Genomic DNA, 19,142 nt, shown 5'->3' with positions numbered 1-19,142 from the left:
TTTTTTTATTTTAGTTTTATGCATATTGTTGATGATTTTGTTATCCTTTACAAATTAAATCTTTACATAAATAACACAATTTTTTTTAATATTATATTTTAATGCTGTTTATATCATAGTAAAAATAAATATAGCAGTACAACCTGTAATAAAGAAGAAAACAAATTAAGAATCTTTTACAACAAAAAAGGATAATGTCAACTTATAAGTGCATTTATATGAAACAAAAATGCAACCTGGATTTTATTTAAAAAAGCACTAATAGAAATATTGATGTAAACATATGAGAACAAAAAGTAGCATGGCTGATCATGCAGTGTCATTTTGTTGTAAAGTATACCTGTGTACAAGATTGTAAGCATTGACTGTAAAATAATTCTTAAATGCTACATAAACAGGATGTCCCAGAAAATCTTCTACCATTTGAAAATTGTTTAAATTAAAAAGTATTTGGCCAAAACTTGTAAACTGTGATTCAAATAAAAAGTTAAATTGTTTAATTTTCCCAACAGAAAATATGGGAGAAAAACATGTTTTTCTTTGAATTATGATGTCACAAAAAATTGCATCATATTTCTTTGAATGAATTTTATTTCAAATGAATGGGCAGAAAGAGCACACATTTTTTTGATAAAACCGTATTATCATACACAGACTCTAGATATAATTGTATGAATTATGAAAAAAGAATACCTTGGAGAAAGCAACTTAACCCAAAAAATTACATACTTATAGGAATATATGTGCTATTTTAAGCCGTGTTACAAGATTGATTTACATATTATATTTGCAATTTGCAAGTCTTATGATTTGATTAATTCTGATTTAAACATTTTTTATTGAACAAATACATTTTGTACAAAAGGTTTTTCAAAATATGTTTACTTTGAATTTCTATTCAGTCATTTTTAATTAATATGGTCAATCTGGTTTAAAAATCACAGAATATAATTTCTTTTGTTTCTAACATCATATTGGAAATATATGGCACAAGGAGAGAAATCCTTAAGAGAGGCCCACTGGCCTTGTAATTGCTCATCTGAGCAATAATGAAATACACTGCTAATTATAGCTTTACTAAATTAAAACAATAAAATAGAGTCAAAATGTCATGCTACATGTAACATTGATTTGGAAATATCATATGACACAAGGAAAGGAAAATCATAAAGTGGTCTACTGGCCACATTGCTCATCTGAGTGAGAGTAAAATACATTGCTAATTAGCTTTACTAAATTGAAAACAATAAAACAGTGTAAAAAAATACATTCTACATGTAACATTGATAAATTTGGAGATATTGTATGGCACAAGGAAAGAACAACCATAAAAGTGGCACGACTACTCATCAGAGAAATAACATCTTTTGACAAAAAAAAAATATATTGCTTCATACTAATGTAAATAGCTTTATTAAAGTAAATACAACAAAGGTGTGTATATAAATTCCCTGCTGCATGTTACATACTGTAGTTTCCTTATTTTACAAGAGAACTTAATTTCGGATTCAACCAGTTTCCATCAAATCATGAGAACATAAAATTGCCGAATTTTCATCACAGTTTCATGTAGTTTACTTATGTTCAAAAAATAAAAGTGAGATTTTAAAATTTGTGCGATGCGTTTCTCCAATTTTACGCAGATATTAATTCCTTGCGTTAAATTAGGAATCTACAGTAGATAGATGCTTTGTATATGTGGAAAATACATCTATTAAACAGTAAACCATGTAATTAAACTTGAGCATGAACACAAATGTAATGATATATTTCTTTTCCCCTGGTATATGTTTATAGCCCAATTTATAGTGTATTTACCTTGGTAACACATACTAAATGACAAATGTGTTCAATCAAAATATAAGGGCTTTACTTCTTACTACAAACTTAACAAACCAAAACATACGTTTGAGATCACTGCATGGGACTTCATCACATGATGAATTAGCTGCAGGTCTGTAGCTCCCAGTCTAATAAAATTGGGACGTCCATCCAAATTTTTTCAGACCAAGAGCTACAGACCTGCAGCTAATGATGAATGTACTACTTTTAATCGATTATGAGACTTCGGAGGTATATGTATGTCACAATAAGATCTCGAGGCCCATGGACTACATCGATCATCTGAGCAACAATTAATATTCGATACCCTGATTAAATTAGGTGTAAAGTATCAAATACAAAATATCTGGAAAATCTTGTTCAAACAGATTTTTAAATACACTCTACATATTCTTAATTATGTTAAATATTGCTGAAACATAGTCCCTTTCTGTGCATCAGTTTTTGAGAAGAACGTTTTTAAAGATCATTTCTTTTTATAATTTTTCTATAAATTCCTATGTAAAAAGACCCCCCCCCCCCCAAGCCCTACCCCTGAGAATCATAACTGGAACAAACCTGAGTCTAACTATACCTGATCCCCCCCGCCGTCACCAAAATTTCCCATCCCTAAACTCAGTCCACAACTCAAATTCTCAAAACATACATTTTAAGTCAAAACTCAGACTTGAGGCAGAGTATTGACTTGAGGAAACACGGTGACAGCAGGGCCTGAGGATATGAAGATGCTTCACAAAAGTTTTGGGTTTTTTTTTTTCTTTGGCTTTCTGCTCAGGTGAGCTAGAAATGGATGTTCATTTTTCCTTTCCTAAACATGCCCATGATGCAACTGGTTTGATTTCTTTGTGTTACCATTAATAAAGAATTTTTATTAACTTTGAATATTTATTACATTGAAATGAGACCGACTCTGGTGTAGATAAGCGAAAGTCTATAACTTACTAAGATGATTGGTTTTGTATGGCAAATTATTTGATACTGTAATATCCAAGAAATTGGACCATGCAGCTTTAAATTAATTGCTAATGCATGTAAATCATTTATGGCATTCATGCAAATAAATTATGCTTACTAAAATCAAATTATGAAATTTAGTCAAAGCTTTAATAACCTCTAAAGTGGGATGTCTTCCACATTTTCTAAAGGAGGATGTCTTTTACATTTGAGGATCAAAAAGTAAATATTTCTTAAGTTGGCTTGTTTCTGCCCAAAACTGTTTTCAAAAGATAATAAAAGAAAAACTAACTGCAAGATTTTTCACATTCCCTAATTAATCAAACTACATTAATTTTGATCTTGTAAAAATGAATGCATTTAGTATTTCTTGAACTAATATAACACATAAACTCCATGTACATTGTACTAAACGTACAAGTGCGTGACTGTATTGTTGTAAAATGTTGGATGGGAACGCCTTTAGTTGTTGTCTAACTTTCAGGTTCTTTGCTATTTTTAGTTTCTGTTTTGTCTTCCAGCATATTCAGTTCTTCTACGTCCAGAGTTTTCTCTTCCACGGCCCATTTCTGGAGTTCCCCAGATCCAAAGATCAGGTAAAAGAGTGCACTAGTTAGGTAAATAGATGCCCCAATGTAGAAAACTGTCCGCCATTCCACAATACTCTGGCCCTTCAAAACCAAAAGAAAGGGAAGTTGCAACAAGCAGACAAGAAAGATACAGGCTTATAACTGTATATGTAGTAAAACATTTTTCTGTTTATGAGTGAACAGCTAAATATGCTTATTAATAAAAAGTTATATTTTTCCTACTTTCTCTGTAATTAGTCCAACCACAGCTGGAGATATAAAGCCCATGGTTGCTCCTGCAGAATTGGAAATTCCAAACAGGATTCCTGCGTAAGCTGGAGCAATGTCCATGTGGTTGATGAGGAATCCACTGTACTGAAGTCCAGAAAAGCTTACACCTATGGCCAAAAGGGCAATGGCCAGACCTTTCATTGTACAGTCCAGGTGGCCCAGACCAATAAGCAGGAGGCCTGGAGTCACCTTACCTGTGAACAAAACAATGCATTTTTGATTAACAAGAGATATGTTTGTAAAACATGTATCCCCCCTTCCCGTGAAGAACTCTGTGAAACAAGAGGCCCATGGGCCACATCGCTCACCTGAGGAACAATAGGTATGATAAAATCAGCTTAATGGAGTCATAATACAAACAATCTGGACAATGTACAATAATACATGTAGATCCCGTATAAATAAAATCCATTTTCCCCCCTGGATATTCTTATGTTTATAATCATTAGTCCCTTTTCTAACAGGATGATTTTATAGTCATATCACATGTTGAGTATTGCAGTCCTCAAAAAGATCCCTTACAATTGTTTATGTATGGGATATTTAGCTAGATCAAACTCTGAACCTTCTTGTGAGGCCAAAGAATTGTCCTGGAGCCAAAGTCTTAACAATTATAAAAAATCATCTGGCTGATTAGTTTCTAAGAAGAAGATTTAAAAGATTTACTCTATATATTCCTATGTAAAACTTTAACACCCCCCCCCCCCCAATGTGGGCTCACCCTACCCCCAGGTATCATGTTTTCACAACTTTGAATCTACACTACCTGAGGATACTTCCACACAAGTTTCAGCTTTCCTGGCTGATTAGTTTCTGAGAAGAAGAATTTTAAAGATTTACTCTATATATATAAATTCCTATTTAAAACTTCGACCCCCCATTGTGGCCCCACCCTACCCCTAAGGATCATGAATTTCACAACTTTGAATCTACACTACCTGAGGATGCTTCCACACAAGTTTCAGCTTTCCTGGCTGATTAGTTTCTGAGAAGAAGATTTTTAAAGATTTACTCTATATATTCCTATGTAAAACTTCGACCACCCCATTGTGGCCCCACCCTATCCCCGGGGGTCATGATTTTCACAACTTTGAATCTACACTACCTGAGGATACTTCCACACAAGTTTCAGCTTTCCTGGCTGATTAGTTTCTGAGAAGAAGATTTTTAAAGATTTACTCTATATATATTCCTATGTAAAATTTCGACCCCCCATTGTGGCCCCACCCTACCCCTAAGGATCATGAATTTCACAACTTTGAATCTACACTACCTGAGGATACTTCCACACAAGTTTCAGCTTTCCTGGCTGATTAGTTTCTGAGAAGAAGATTGTTAAATATTTACTCTATATATTCCTATGTAAAACTTTGACCCCCCATTGTGGCCCCACCCTACCCCCAGGGATCATGAATTTCACAACTTTGAATCTACACTACCTGAGGATGCTTCCACACAAGTTTCAGCTTTCCTGGCTTTCTGGTTCTTGAGAAGAAGATTTTTGAAAATTTCTCGAAATTTCTCATTAATTTCTAATTATCTCCCCTTGAAAACAAGTGTGACCCTTAATTTTCACAACTTTGAATCCCCTTTGCCTAAGGATGATTTGTGCCAAGTTTGGTTGAAATTGGCCCAGTAGTTCTTGAGAAGATGTTGAAAATGTGAAAAGTTTACGGACAGACGGACAGACGGACAGACAGACAGACGGACAGACGGACGACAGACAAAATGTGATCAGAATAGCTCACTTGAGCTTTCAGCTCAGGTGAGCTAAAAATGAATCATTAATCCTTATGAAAACTGCAAATTGGAATTTTTCAAAATCCAAGGGGCTTAACTCTGTCAAAACTTGGGGGGGGGGGGGGATAGTAAGGAGTATGCGCCCACATATAACTTTATTTTCATTGTTAATATCATTATTTTTTCTTTCAGTTTTTAAATACTGCAAAAAAAAGTTGGGGCCAATTCCTTGATAATTTGGTTTTTCATATGTGAATTTTAGAAAAATGTTTGCTGCAAGAAAAAGTGGAAGGGAGGACGCTCCCCCTCCCCTGCTACGCACCTGCAATACTGAATTGTGTTCAGACACGAACAAGCGTCGCCTGAGTAGTTAACCTAGTCTCCAATTAACCAATCTATACAGTATGCTAAGAATAAAGTGATGGTTTTGTGTATAATGGAATAAACAGCAATGTTAAGAAGTTCAGAGGGATATGAAGTTGGTTGGTCACGTGATCAAAGCCTGTGAAGCCTGAAGGGCTTCTCAGTAGATTTGATCATGTTCAAACCAACTTCATACCCCAGTGAACTTTTTAACATTGCTGTTTTTTACTTATATTTACGTTTGAAATTGACAAATTGTTCAGAACTGTTAAAATTACCGAGATTTTATGCTTACTATAATCCAAGCGAAAAGTGCGTGCTATGATCATTGTGACGTCATGAAAAAGTTCATACAGAATTGAACGTTTTCACTATTCTATAGGTTCATATAAGGAAACATATTTGCAAATGTAAATATCTATCCATATATGTTAGGTGTATCTGTATATCTATAAAAAAAAAATTTATGTCTATATATCTATGTTATAGGCGTGCAGAAGTCTACAGTACCGGGCTGGGATTTACATGTAGTATTATCATATACAATGTAGTATGTACATTTTCTTAATCATCAGCAGTCAGTGACATTATTAATTATCAATTAGATGTATTGCGGGGATTTGGTCCTATTTCTATCTACAATAATGGGAAATATCCCATTCTTAGATTTTATATGATATTATTTCATATCTTTTACATTTGTTTTCCATGATACTTACACAGAATAGGAAATCTAACTCTTTAAACACTGAAATTGTTTTTTTTCTTTTATCCTTCCAAACTCAGATCATGTACCGGACTAATTTAACCCCTAACTAGACAGTCCCAGTGCAGTAAAGAGATAAAAGCAGCCACATTTTTGATGGGTTTTTTTAATACTGCAATATTCTAATGTCTCAAGAATATATCATAAATATTTAAAAACTTCTGTATATGACAGCATAATATAGGAATATATTTTTTCTTTTTTTTAAATATAATATCAGAATCAATTCCTTAAAGTGACTTAAAATTGGACACGATTTGAAAGCCCCTCCCCCCCCCCCCCCCCCCCCCACTTGAAAAAATATATATATACATATAATTTTCCAATTTTTAAGTCGAGAATGGTAAAGTGAGACTTTTTATGTTTTACTTAACTCTAAAAGTCAAAAATCAAGTCACAAAGGAAATACAAAGCTTTGTTATGTATATAAGCTTAAGTCCCCCCCCCCCCCCCCTTTAAAGAAATCAAAATTCTTAAAGGACTATGTGCGGTTTTATGCATTTTTTGCCGAAAATCAATGTTTTATAAAGAGCTTAAAAAATTAGGTGAAAGATAGATAGAGTCATATTGAAAAAAGGGTGTAAAAGGTTTTCACAACAGTGACGTCATAATGTAGAAATGACGTCATGAACATTGCCTTATTTTGATAAATTGATGTTTTGTAGCAAAATATGAGTGTTTTCCGGTGGTTTTTTGACTGGGAAACATCGAGCGCAGGCTTGCTCAAGTACCATTTTTTAGTAAAATGTGTATGACTATCTGGAGAAAAACATATGTTAAAATCATATTTGAGCAGACCTGCGCTCTTTCCTCTGAATGCAAGATATAAAGCAAAAATGATAATATTTTCATTTGTTTGCAAATTTGAGGGAATAAGGTCATTTAGGTGACGTTATAGATAAACAGCGAATGGGCAATGGTGACTAAAATCATGATTAAAGTAATAGGCATCCTCTATACAATGATTTGTGAAGATTTGATTTTTATACGATACTATTTAACAAGAGGCCCATGGGCCACATCGCTCACCTGAGGAACAATGGGTATGATAAAATCAGCTTAATGAAGTCATAATACAAACAATCTGGACAATGTACAATAATACATGTAGATCCTGTAAAAATAAAATCCATTTTCCCCCCTGGATATTCTTATGTTTATAATAATTAGTCACTTTTCTAACAGGATGATTTTATAGTAATATCACATGTTGAGTATTGCAGTCCTCAAAAAGATCCTTTACAATTGTTTAAATATGGGATATTAAGCTACATCAAACTCTGAACCTTCTTGTGAGGCCGAAGAATTGTCCTGGAGCCAAAGTCTTAACAATTATAAAGAATCATCTGGCTGATTAGTTTCTGAGAAGAAGATTTTTAAAATATTTACTCTATATATTCCTTTGTAAAACTTAAACACCCCCCCCCCCAATGTGGCCTCACCCTACCCCAATGGATCATGTTTTCACAACTTTGAATCTACACTACCTGAGGATACTTCAACACAAGTTTCAGCTTTCCTGGCTGTTTAGTTTCTGAGAAGAAGATTTTTAAAGATTTACTCTATATATTCCTATGTACAACTTCGACCCCCCATTGTGCCTCACCCTACCCCAGGGATCATGAATTTCACAACTTTGAATCTACACTGCCTGAGGATGCTTCCACAAGAGTTTCAGCTTTCCTGGCTGATTAGTTTCTGAGAAGAAGATTTTCAAAGATTTACTCTATATATTCCTATGTAAAACTTCGACCCCCCATTGTGGCCCCACCCTACCCCTGGGGGTCATGATTTTCACAACTTTGAATCTACACTGCCTGAGGATGCTTCCACACAAGTTTCAGCTTTCCTGGCTGATTAGTTTCTGAGAAGAATAATTTTAAAGATTTACTCTATATATTCCTATGTAAAACTTCGACCCCCCATTGTGGCCCCACCCTACCCCTGGGGGTCATGATTTTCACAACTTTGAATCTACACTGCCTGAGGATGCTTCCACACAAGTTTCAGCTTTCCTGGCTGATTAGTTTCTGAGAAGAATAATTTTAAAGATTTACTCTATATATTCCTATGTAAAACTTCGACCCTCCATTGTGCCCCACCCTACCCCCAGGGATCATGATTTTCACAACTTTGAATCTGCACTACCTGAGGATGCTTCCACATAAGTTTCAGCTTTCCTGGCTGATTAGTTTCTGAGAAGAAGATTTTTAAAGATTTACTCTATATATTCCTATGTAAAACTTCGACCCCCCATTGTGGCCCCACCCTACCCCCGGGTGTCATGAATTTCACAACTTTGAATCTACACTACCTGAGGATGCTTCCACACAAGTTTCAGCTTTCCTGGCTTTCTGGTTCTTGAGAAAAAGATTTTTGAAAATTTCTCGAAATTTTTCATTAATTTCTAATTATCTCCCCTTGAAAACAAGTGTGGCCCTTAATTTTCACAACTTTGAATCCCCTTTGCCTAAGGATGATTTGTGCCAAGTTTGGTTGAAATTGGCCCAGTAGTTCTTGAGAAGATGTTGAAAATGTGAAAAGTTTACAGACAGACGGACAGACAGACAGACAGACTGACGGACGACAGACAAAATGTGATCAGAATAGCTCAATTGGTTAAAATCAGGGGCAGATATTTGACCATACCGGACGTAGTCCTTTACATAGCAAAATTACTTAACAAATGCCTCGCCCCCCCCCCTTTAAACTCCAACCCTAGCAAACTTAAACATACCTCGGAACCCAACCACTCCCCTCTTCCTGGAAAAAATTCTGGATCCTCACATGAAAACATTCCTAGGAGTCAAGCTTAAGAGTATGTTTTCTCCAGATTATGTCTTCTCTGGGGTACGATTTCTACTGATACCTCTTTGCAAGCCATCTAGTGTGTATTCAGTGTATGACTGTTGGCTTTGTGTCAGTGATTTTTTGTTTTGCATTGATGTCTGTTGATTTTGCAATAGAGGCTGTAATTGGTTTTGTTTTAAGCTAATTTGATTCGTATTTTAGTATGTTTTTACAAATTAGTTGCTCGTTTTGCATAATAGTCTTTTTTACCCTTTCCTCTACCAATACCTCTTGTTGTGTATGCCACAGTATTTCTGTAATAAAAGTTGGTGAAAAAACATTGTAATCCTTTTTTTTTAAAACACACCTGTGATGTCGAAAATTTTGCGGGTCAAGGTGGTTGAGAAACGTTTCTGTATCAAGTCTGCTAGCATCCCGGCGATGTTAATCATGGCCCAAAATCCAATGTAAGGTAAAGCAGAGTAGAATCCATTCTGAAGAATAAATGTTTAAATTACTTTTCTAATATTCTTCAATTTTTATATCTTAAATTTTGGTGAACATTTTCACTTGATATTAAATTGATGCTATAGCACATTTTTATTTGCATGCTTACAAAGTTAATAAGAAGTTACTGTGGTAGAGTGTTATTTTTTAATTTGTTTTTATTTAAATGATTAAATATCAAATGCAACCAATCATTTCTACAATTCTCGTTTTTGAATATCCGCTATGACTTTCCGTAATTAATAAAAGCATACAATACTTTTTGTTTTTATTTTACTTATTCATATAAATCCTGAGGCTAGTTATTGAAATCCTTGATTTTCATTGGTTGAGGGAGATTCCCGCCAAGTTCTTGGTACTGGTCAGTCTGAGCGAGAAATATTTTCAGCCAGGTGTGAGGTCAATCTTGGTTCCTGGGCTATTTGACTATATATATATATACATTAATTATTTACAAAAGACTCCAGGACATCGACTGTAAATTGACTTCTTTGTCGTACTAATTCTTTATTTTCCATTAATTAATCTGTTTCTTACTCTTAATGTTATTTAAATGCAATATACTGAATTTCACTTAATAGTGATCAAATTAAGCTGTGATTGAATCAAAGTACATGTATATAAAGTTTGTATATCGGTTTTATATGTTTATTAATAGGGCTATTGGCCATTCAGTATTTTCACCAATTAATCGGGCCATGCACCTAATTGGAACCCTGATCCATAATCAGGTATACATGTATAGAAATATGTATTATATCTATTATGCATAAGAGCTGTATAACTCATATGATTATTATTTATACTTATCAACAATCAAGTTCTTGTGTATATCATCGATGCACTTTGATATAAGGGGAATAACTCTTATGATTCTTTTGCATAATTTACTCAGTATATATTGTCAACTTTCAAAGAAATTAATTCATGTATAATTCTATGAAAATGTCATTGTATTAATATAATATGTTTGTTGTTATAATGAATGCTTATACGCTATTGTTGACCTTTTACAGGGTTCATAATGAAATTAAAATAAATCCATCGAACCTGAGACGTGGAGTTTTTATTTATACATATATAAAGAAAACTCTACTATAGATATTCAAAAACGCGAATTGTAGAAATTATTGGTTGCATTTGATATTTAATCATTTAAATAAAACAAATTAAAAAATAACACTCTACCACATTACTATATCAGTATTTCATTTAATCATTATATTGTATTTACTAGTATATTCAGTATACTATTCCCTCTTATGTTATGGAAATCTGTGACATTCATTTTCTAATACTGTGGAATCATAAGATTTCTTGGTGGCTCAATTTTCATGGAATTCGTGGGTACCTCTCATCCACGAATTAACATCCTCCACAAATTAATAAATTAGGGTAATGAAATCATATTTCCTTTGTAGGTTTAAGAGAATACACGAAATTAAGCTTAAGTCCCCATGAACTTGTAAGAATTAAACAATCCACGAACATTTGCCCCCATGAAATTTAATGATTCCACAGTAATTTAATTTCTTTAATAATACACCAAACCTGATCAGGGCGTATACTGTAAATGTTATCACACATTTTGAATAGATCTGTTATGTAAACCAACTTTAAAATAATCACAATGACTTTATTTCGTGATTAAAGAGAGATAAAGTTGTTTGCGACAACTTTTTTTCACGATCAAGCTTATTCATCTCTGATACTACACTATCTCTGATAGTCTTTTAAACACCATCACCAGCCCCGTAAAGTGAAGTGGTGCAGTTTGTTTACATGTAAAAATGGTGACACTCTATCTCAATGTTAATTAAACATACTTGATTTCCTGAGGTCGGTAGAGTGTCCAGAGAAAGTCTGCGGCAAGTTAAGAGATGTTATCAGTAGTAAATTGCATGAAGAATTTAATGGTACTAATTGTTTTCACAGTATTTGCTTATACATGTAAATAAGGTTAATCAGTTTAAAACTAGTGCACGTTTTTGAATGCAATAAATACACAATTTTTTCAATGGGTGGCACTGTATAACTATTTTTAATGGTTCTTTATAGTTAAAATGTCCATGCTTATGTTGTATCTAGTTTTTAGCTCACCTGAGCTGAAAGCTCAAGTGAGCTATTCTGATCACATTTTGCCTGTCGTCCTTCTGTCTGTCCGTCTGTAAACTTTTCACATTTTCAACATCTTCTCAAGAACCACTGTGCCAGTTTCAACCAAACTTGGCACAAAGCATCTAAAGTGATGTACTTTATAAAGTATTTCATATAAGTAGAATATTCACTAATACTAATAATTACTGAAGTATTATTCACCTTAAGGACCTCTCTCATACTTATTAAAGTGACATCCACCTTTAGGACCTCTTTCATAGAACTACAATATTCAATAATACCGATACTTACTGAGGTGATGTCAAGTTTAAGAACTTCCTTCATGTAGGTAGGAATGTTGGTCAAAAGTGTGTATCCTCCCCAGTCAGAGGCTATATTGGACATTATGATGGCGTAAACTGGCATTGAAGTAAATATGCTCTTCCATGGCACTTTCAGCTTCTGTAAACCAACACAAAAAGAATTTTGTTAAAATTATAAAGTTATAATACTTCGTAAGCAACAAAAATAAAACTTACTTTTCCTGGTCCCTTTTTGTGAACTGTGTTTTGCAGTGACTGCCTAATGTAGAGCCTTTCTACATCTGAAATCCTTTTGTGTTCTTCAGGTGAATCACTAGTGAGTACCATCCATAGTACAACCCATAAAGAGCTTGTACTGCCTACAAAGAGAAGAACACTACCTGTTATACAACATATACTGTGGTTTCATTAATATTCAAGGGTATCAATTTTCGTGGATAAAGTGAAAATCACAGTTTCAAGGATACGTAAATTCGTGGCCAATGACCATTTCAATACAAAATGTTAATAGAAATTGGGTTTCAATGAACATTTAATTTCGTGGATCAACTTAACAACGAATCTACGAAAATTGGTATTCAACGAATATTGATGATAGAGCTTGTACTGCCTACATACAATGCGAAGTCTACTGCCTCTTATACAACCCATATAGAGCAAAAAGAGAAAATACTGCCTGTTATATAACTCAGACAGAAGTTATAATGCCTCAAACAGAAAGAACAATGCCTGTTATACAAACCAGGAAGAAGATATAGTGTCTACAACAAGAAGGACACTGTGTGTTACACAACCCATAGAGAACTTATTTTGCCAACAAAATGAAGAACACTGCCTGTTATACAAACCAGACAGAACTTATAATGCCTACAACATGAAGAACACTGCCTATTATACAGCCCATACGGAACTTATAATGCCTACAACAAAATTGTTATTTCCTTGTATGCAGTTGTCTAACCTATATAGAACTTACATTTCCTAAAACAAGTATAATAGAAGAGGAGGAATGACCACAACTAGGCTCGAACTCGGGACCCTTCAGTTTAAAAACCAACGCTCTACCGACTGAGCTAAAGGGTTAACCCACTAGCTAGTGCTAGTAGGAGCATGGCAATTCTGAACCTTTATATACACACTACTGTATTCTGGGAAATAATCGCTGCTATTTTATTTTAGCCCCTTCCGCCCTCGTTGTAAGCGGGTTAATTTAAACGAGCAAATTCCAATGTCTTAAATTATCTCTCGTTAAACACAACTATGTATGGGCAAATTTAAGCTTGGCAAAACCATTTGCAAGTAAAGAAGGGCAAAAATAATAAATAGCTAGTGCTAGTAGGAGGTGGCAGTACTGAGCCTTTATATACACACTATTACACAAGAAAGATTCAGCCTGTTTTACCTACAACAAACTGGTCTCCGTGTTAACTGCAATAAATCTCAACACAGACGTGTGTTCTGCCTAATAAAGTATGGCAGTACAGTCAAGCTTGTCCTACTGAGTATAAAACAACCTCAGATGAGAAAATTCAATATAAACAAAACTTTCAGCAGAACATAACACTTAAGACCATACAGCAATTCTTTATTAAATACTAGTAAAAAACTAAAACTTTACTGAAATAATATGTCAATCTTTATCAGAAAATACTGTAATAAACCAATTTTCATTTGCGATGAATTTATTTTTCGCAATTTTTGAAAGATATACTGGTTTGCGGCTACTCATTTTCACAAAAAAGTTGGCTATCTGAAAAATAAATCAACCAGAAGCATATAAGACTAAACTACGGTGAGAAATATCGCAAAATATCACCCTCGCAGATCACCCCCGGCTCTTCCCCTGGCAGGAGTAAACCTGTCAGTTCCGGATGTTGGTCACAGCACCAAATGTAACAGGATGGGAGAAATAATGATGAACCAGACCGGGATTCAAACCTAGACCCCCTGAATCTCTAGTCACGTGCTCTCTACCAACTGCGCTGTCTGGCACCAGTATTCGAACCGGTCTGACTGTCACTTATGAAGGAAGGAGAGCAGTGTATGCTCAAAAAGAAAACCATTAATTTTCTTACCCAATATGTAAAATATGGAAGGCCATCCACCAGCAAAACCATATTTACACAACAGAGAAGATACAGGGAATGTCACCACTATTCCTGCCTGAGCCCCTGAAACAAATTTAAACAACTCAAATTACACTGATCAACAGATAAAACATTAGAATGACATCACAGGTCACATTAAAGTTTATACTTTTGTGCAATGTGGCAAACACATTATATTGCAATAAGACAACCACAAATTTCAACTTGTCAAGTGGTGTTTTACTGACAGAAGTAATATGATAAACTCACACATACCTGCATATGTAAATGCAGTAAGCTTACTTCGCTCCTGGGGTGGGGCCCATTTTCCCCATATGGTGTGCATGGAAGGAAAAACTGATCCCTGAAAATCAAGATCTTTTCCCTTGAGTGTTGATGTTAATTGTCTTACAGAAACAAATATAAACTAGATGCTGTCATTAGACAGTAATACCCGCACCATGTGTTTGCCCCTAAATAACACTGTTTTATACCAGTTTAATTAAAAATGAAGGCTACATGCAAACTCCGGTAATACATTTAAAAATTATAATTTTCATAACTGAAGGATGAGATCCCTGCCCATATGATAATACACATCGTGACATGAGCAGCACTTTATGTGCAATTTGGGGTAGAACTGTTTGCAGTGAATTTTCAGTTAATCAATAATCTTAACATTTTATGTCATAGGAAGTATAATGGTCTATATAATTATTACAAACAAAATTAAAAATTAAATTATGCCCCCTCCCCGTGGCGGTTGCCGGTTTTAGATTTGCTTCTGTGTGCCTACATGAACATCATCGTGTGCACAGATTTAGAGAAGGGGTGGGAGTGAGGGGTCCAGACCCCCCCTCCCCATGAAAATTCGTAAATTACCAAAAATACACCTTGGACCCCAATGCTCTTACAGACATGTAAACGCTCTAACCCATTGCGCTTCAATGTTAATAAGTAACATTATTTGGGGGGTAAATATTTAATCAATAGTCAACATACTTTATTGTTTATCTCAATAGGAAGTATACATGTACATCACAATATGCAGGTGTCCTGCACCACCTTAAAGCTGTTATTTACCTAATAAAATAGTGCAAGTGGATTTGAAGAATAGGTCATAAAAATACATGCATGTTACAAATGACTGATCTTTGTCTGAAGTTACGTACACAACACAGGTTTGCATGTCTCATTAGCGGGTACTAGTTTTACCCAGCTCTTCGATTAGATGGGTTCACGTGTATACATACATGGGTGTTGCTAAAACGCGGAACGGAAAACGGAACGGAAGGAAAACGGAAAATCTTATCTAATGTTATTTACCTCATAGATTTGTTAAGTATGCTAAAACGATATACTTTATGTACCTTTTTAATTTTTTTTGAAAGATTAGCAATATTAGATTATTTATTCAAGAATATTTATTTCCTCAAAATTAACAGTACATGCATTGACCACTATATTATGTCCCAAAATGTCCTCGATTCACTTTTTGCTGTATATTTATATATACCTCGGTTCAAGCGATTCTCTTTTAGAAGCATTAAACATTCTCATTATTCTTTCTTTAAAACGTCCTCTCTAGCTTATCAGCTGGTATAAATACACGGCTAAAAATAAAGAAGTCTACGGGGTTTTGCATTTTAACAGACCCGGATGATGGTGTTGAAAAATTGTGCAAGGTCTTCTGAGTGACTTCCAAATGGAGAAAAGATGTCAACATTTTCCATTATAAATCGTCCAAATGTGCTGCATGAATATTTTGGGATCGACAGACTATAGTCCCAATATATAATCGGAAAATCAAACCAGGCAACGTCTAGAGCTCTCTATTCGGATCATATGTATATAGCTGCTGGAATAAACAACTGCATGCTTTGTAATGCAAACGTAAACAAAATTGCATTGCTAAAAATACTAGTTTCACAAATTACTAGTTTCACAAATTACCGGGTATTTTAATGTTTACTGTATTTTAATTTTTTAATGTCGTCAGTCCTACAGTTTTTTTCTTCCATCTCAATGATACTGTATCGTCTGTATGATAAAAGATCGTCTAGAACACCGAAAATTCAATTTTGATGTAAGTATATACATGTACATCATATTTGAAAATAATATAAAAATACTCAAGACACGCATAAAACGCTTTCACTAACTGCGTACGTTACGCTAATATGCCAGCAATACCATATAAGAGAAATAAGTAAAAAGTTATAGCTAATTTGCTCGTTTAATTATGTTAATGTTTCACAATTCGTATACATTTGATTTTTCCGTTTCGTACTCAACTAAAGCCGAATGAATACAATGCTATAATTGATAGACATTCATATGAATATTAATAAGATAGCAACATGTTGATAATCATTCATTAGATATAAATAAAAGATACAAAGTAAATCGTTTCTGGCCAGTCTATACCCTTTTTAAGGGATAAACGTGATGATATTTCCATTCCGTTCCGTTTTCCGTTCCGCGTTTTAGCAACACCCATACATACATGTCTGTGTTTTCCGTATGCAGAAAAGGATTACGGTAGTTAAGATCAGCTAAAGGAATTCATTATTGTGTTTTAATTGGATTATCATTATGATGTTGACCAATTTAGGTAAGCATAATACATGTAGTAGCAGTAGCACAATATAATAAGATGCCAGCATGGGATTCCTGCCAGCATACATGTTCTACTTTCACTTTCTAAATGTAATCTCCCTTTGACAGCATACTGTATCATCATCTTTTAATATTTAAATAAGCTTATCATCGTTACCTCTCCTATCGCATTTGTAAAGTTTCTGTCATTTAAGTTGCAAAAGTTATTTTTTTCATTTGTCAGACTGCATGCACTGTTGAGTTGAACCCCATATTGACCCTGTATAAACAATTTCTTATTAAATTTGTGTATTTCATATGTAAGTAAGTGTAGACACTTATATTTTTTATATGAGTAATAATAGGAAGGAAGGAGTATTTCTTTCTTAATGTATTATAATGCATCAAATACAATGTAGGTCATGACCTTATGGGACTGTTCTGACCCCACGAAACAGGAAAATACAAAATATCTTCTAAAGTCATTATGATGCATCAACTGGTGTAAAGTACATTAATGACCCCAAGGTGTTGTCTTTAACCCCCCCCCCCCCCCCCCCCCTTTATGAAATAGGAAATGATATGATACACTGTATATTTTGTTAACTTCTGAGATCTGAGATCCTCATCCCGAAACCGTTTTATTTATTTTTGCTCTTTGTGTCATTGCGCGCAAAATTGTATTGTAAGATTATGCCCCCTTGGAGACACCCTGACATTTTAGAACTATAGAAATAATAATGTATTTTATCTTATTCATATGTTATACAGTAGTGCTTGATCCATGTGGGTAATTCCTAGCCTAATGATGTCACTGCTTTGTTTAGGAGACTTTACAATTGCCCCAAATAGGTGAATACACATGGCAGTGATGCATATAACATTTTGTTTATAAATCTTAAAAATTGAATTAAGCAATTTCCAAAATGTTAATGTGAATCACGAGAGAAAAAGCAATCAAGAAATGATTAAAATTTGCTACTGTACACATGTAAGAATGTATTAAGAAGACTGAATCTTTATAAGCAGGTTAGATTGGGGGGGGGGATGAATGTGGAGTATAAACATTTATAATTTGAATCATTTATTGTTATTAATTAATTTTAACTTGTCAATGAATACTACTTATTGATCCCAAGGTAGAAATATGACCTCTGATCGTATCTCAATAGATCATTTGTCAATTATGCAAGGTGTAATGTAATTTTTTTAAGAATAACATTTTTTACCAGTTTATAAAAGTTTTGAGACACCCAAATTATATTTTGATTTTAATAGATTATTCGACAAGGAAGGGAGGGGGGGGGGGGGGTGAGAGAGAGAAAACAGTTTATATTTGAGTTTGTTTGGGAGTGGGGGTTCCAAGTCATATATTTGACAATTTTTTAATGTAATTTAAAATAAGACTAAGCCATACTACAGTCATGAACATGAATAGTATAGAACAAAACACAAACTAATACATGTACATGTATATATACATAAGAAGTATTACAAAACAGATGATTGATCTATATCTGGGTTCTTAAATTGAATCATATATCATGTACATATTATATTATTGTTTCTTAGTTCAAGGCATTTAAGATGGTATGTAGGTCATGATCCCAAGTGCTCTTCCTGAAATTATCAAATATCATAAAAACGATTGAGATCCCCACCTTAATCCAAAGATATTATTCCTCCTTAGGTCATGCAGGCGCATCAGATCATTATGGCATGTAAGTCATGACCCTAAGGGGTCATCCTGACCCCCTTAGAATCAGAAATTGTCAATTATCTTTAAATTATTGATGTTTGATGATCCTATCTCTATTTAATCTTTATTAATTATTAAGTCTCCTGAATGAAGTTTGGAGACTTATTGTTTTTGTACGGTTCTTAATACATGTATATATTCTTCATCTTCTTTTTCTTCTTTCCCGCTCTGAACTTGTTTCTCAGAGATGGCTGAACATAATTGTACAAAACTCTAGGATATGATAGGCCTGCAAATCTAGTTGTGCACCCTGGTTTGATTTTTCTCATTTTGGGTTAGACAACCACTTTTCGGGGGAGGGGGGGGGGGGGGGAGGGGGTGTCAAAAGGGTGTGGGGTCTAACATTGAACCTTGTAGAAAGAATCATAGACTCTATTGTAAATGGTAACTTGAAAACGGACAAAGATAATAATATAGGGTTTTCATAATCATATATTGGCTGTTACTGGCAATATA

General features: G+C 34.2%; 1 protein-coding gene across 2 annotated transcripts in view; it reads right to left on the bottom strand.

Annotated features, from left to right (window-relative positions):
• Positions 1 to 7: 7 nt before the first annotated feature.
• Positions 8 to 19,142, bottom strand: part of LOC128180410 (sialin-like) — a 27,834-nt gene continuing 8,699 nt past the window's right edge. For both annotated transcript variants that reach the window (XM_052848513.1, XM_052848514.1), the window contains exons 4-10: positions 14,606 to 14,693; positions 14,318 to 14,413; positions 12,459 to 12,601; positions 12,232 to 12,381; positions 9,683 to 9,809; positions 3,609 to 3,850; positions 8 to 3,467 (exon numbers count right to left, since the gene is read on the bottom strand). In XM_052848513.1, the coding sequence (XP_052704473.1) occupies positions 3,270 to 3,467; positions 3,609 to 3,850; positions 9,683 to 9,809; positions 12,232 to 12,381; positions 12,459 to 12,601; positions 14,318 to 14,413; positions 14,606 to 14,693 (1,044 nt within the window). In that variant the 3' untranslated portion in view covers positions 8 to 3,269. The remainder of the gene's footprint in view (positions 3,468 to 3,608; positions 3,851 to 9,682; positions 9,810 to 12,231; positions 12,382 to 12,458; positions 12,602 to 14,317; positions 14,414 to 14,605; positions 14,694 to 19,142) is intronic.

This window comes from Crassostrea angulata, chromosome 4, assembly GCF_025612915.1.
Source record: "Crassostrea angulata isolate pt1a10 chromosome 4, ASM2561291v2, whole genome shotgun sequence".
Taxonomy (NCBI): domain Eukaryota; kingdom Metazoa; phylum Mollusca; class Bivalvia; order Ostreida; family Ostreidae; genus Magallana; species Magallana angulata.
This window is presented reverse-complemented; position numbering and strand designations above follow the sequence as displayed.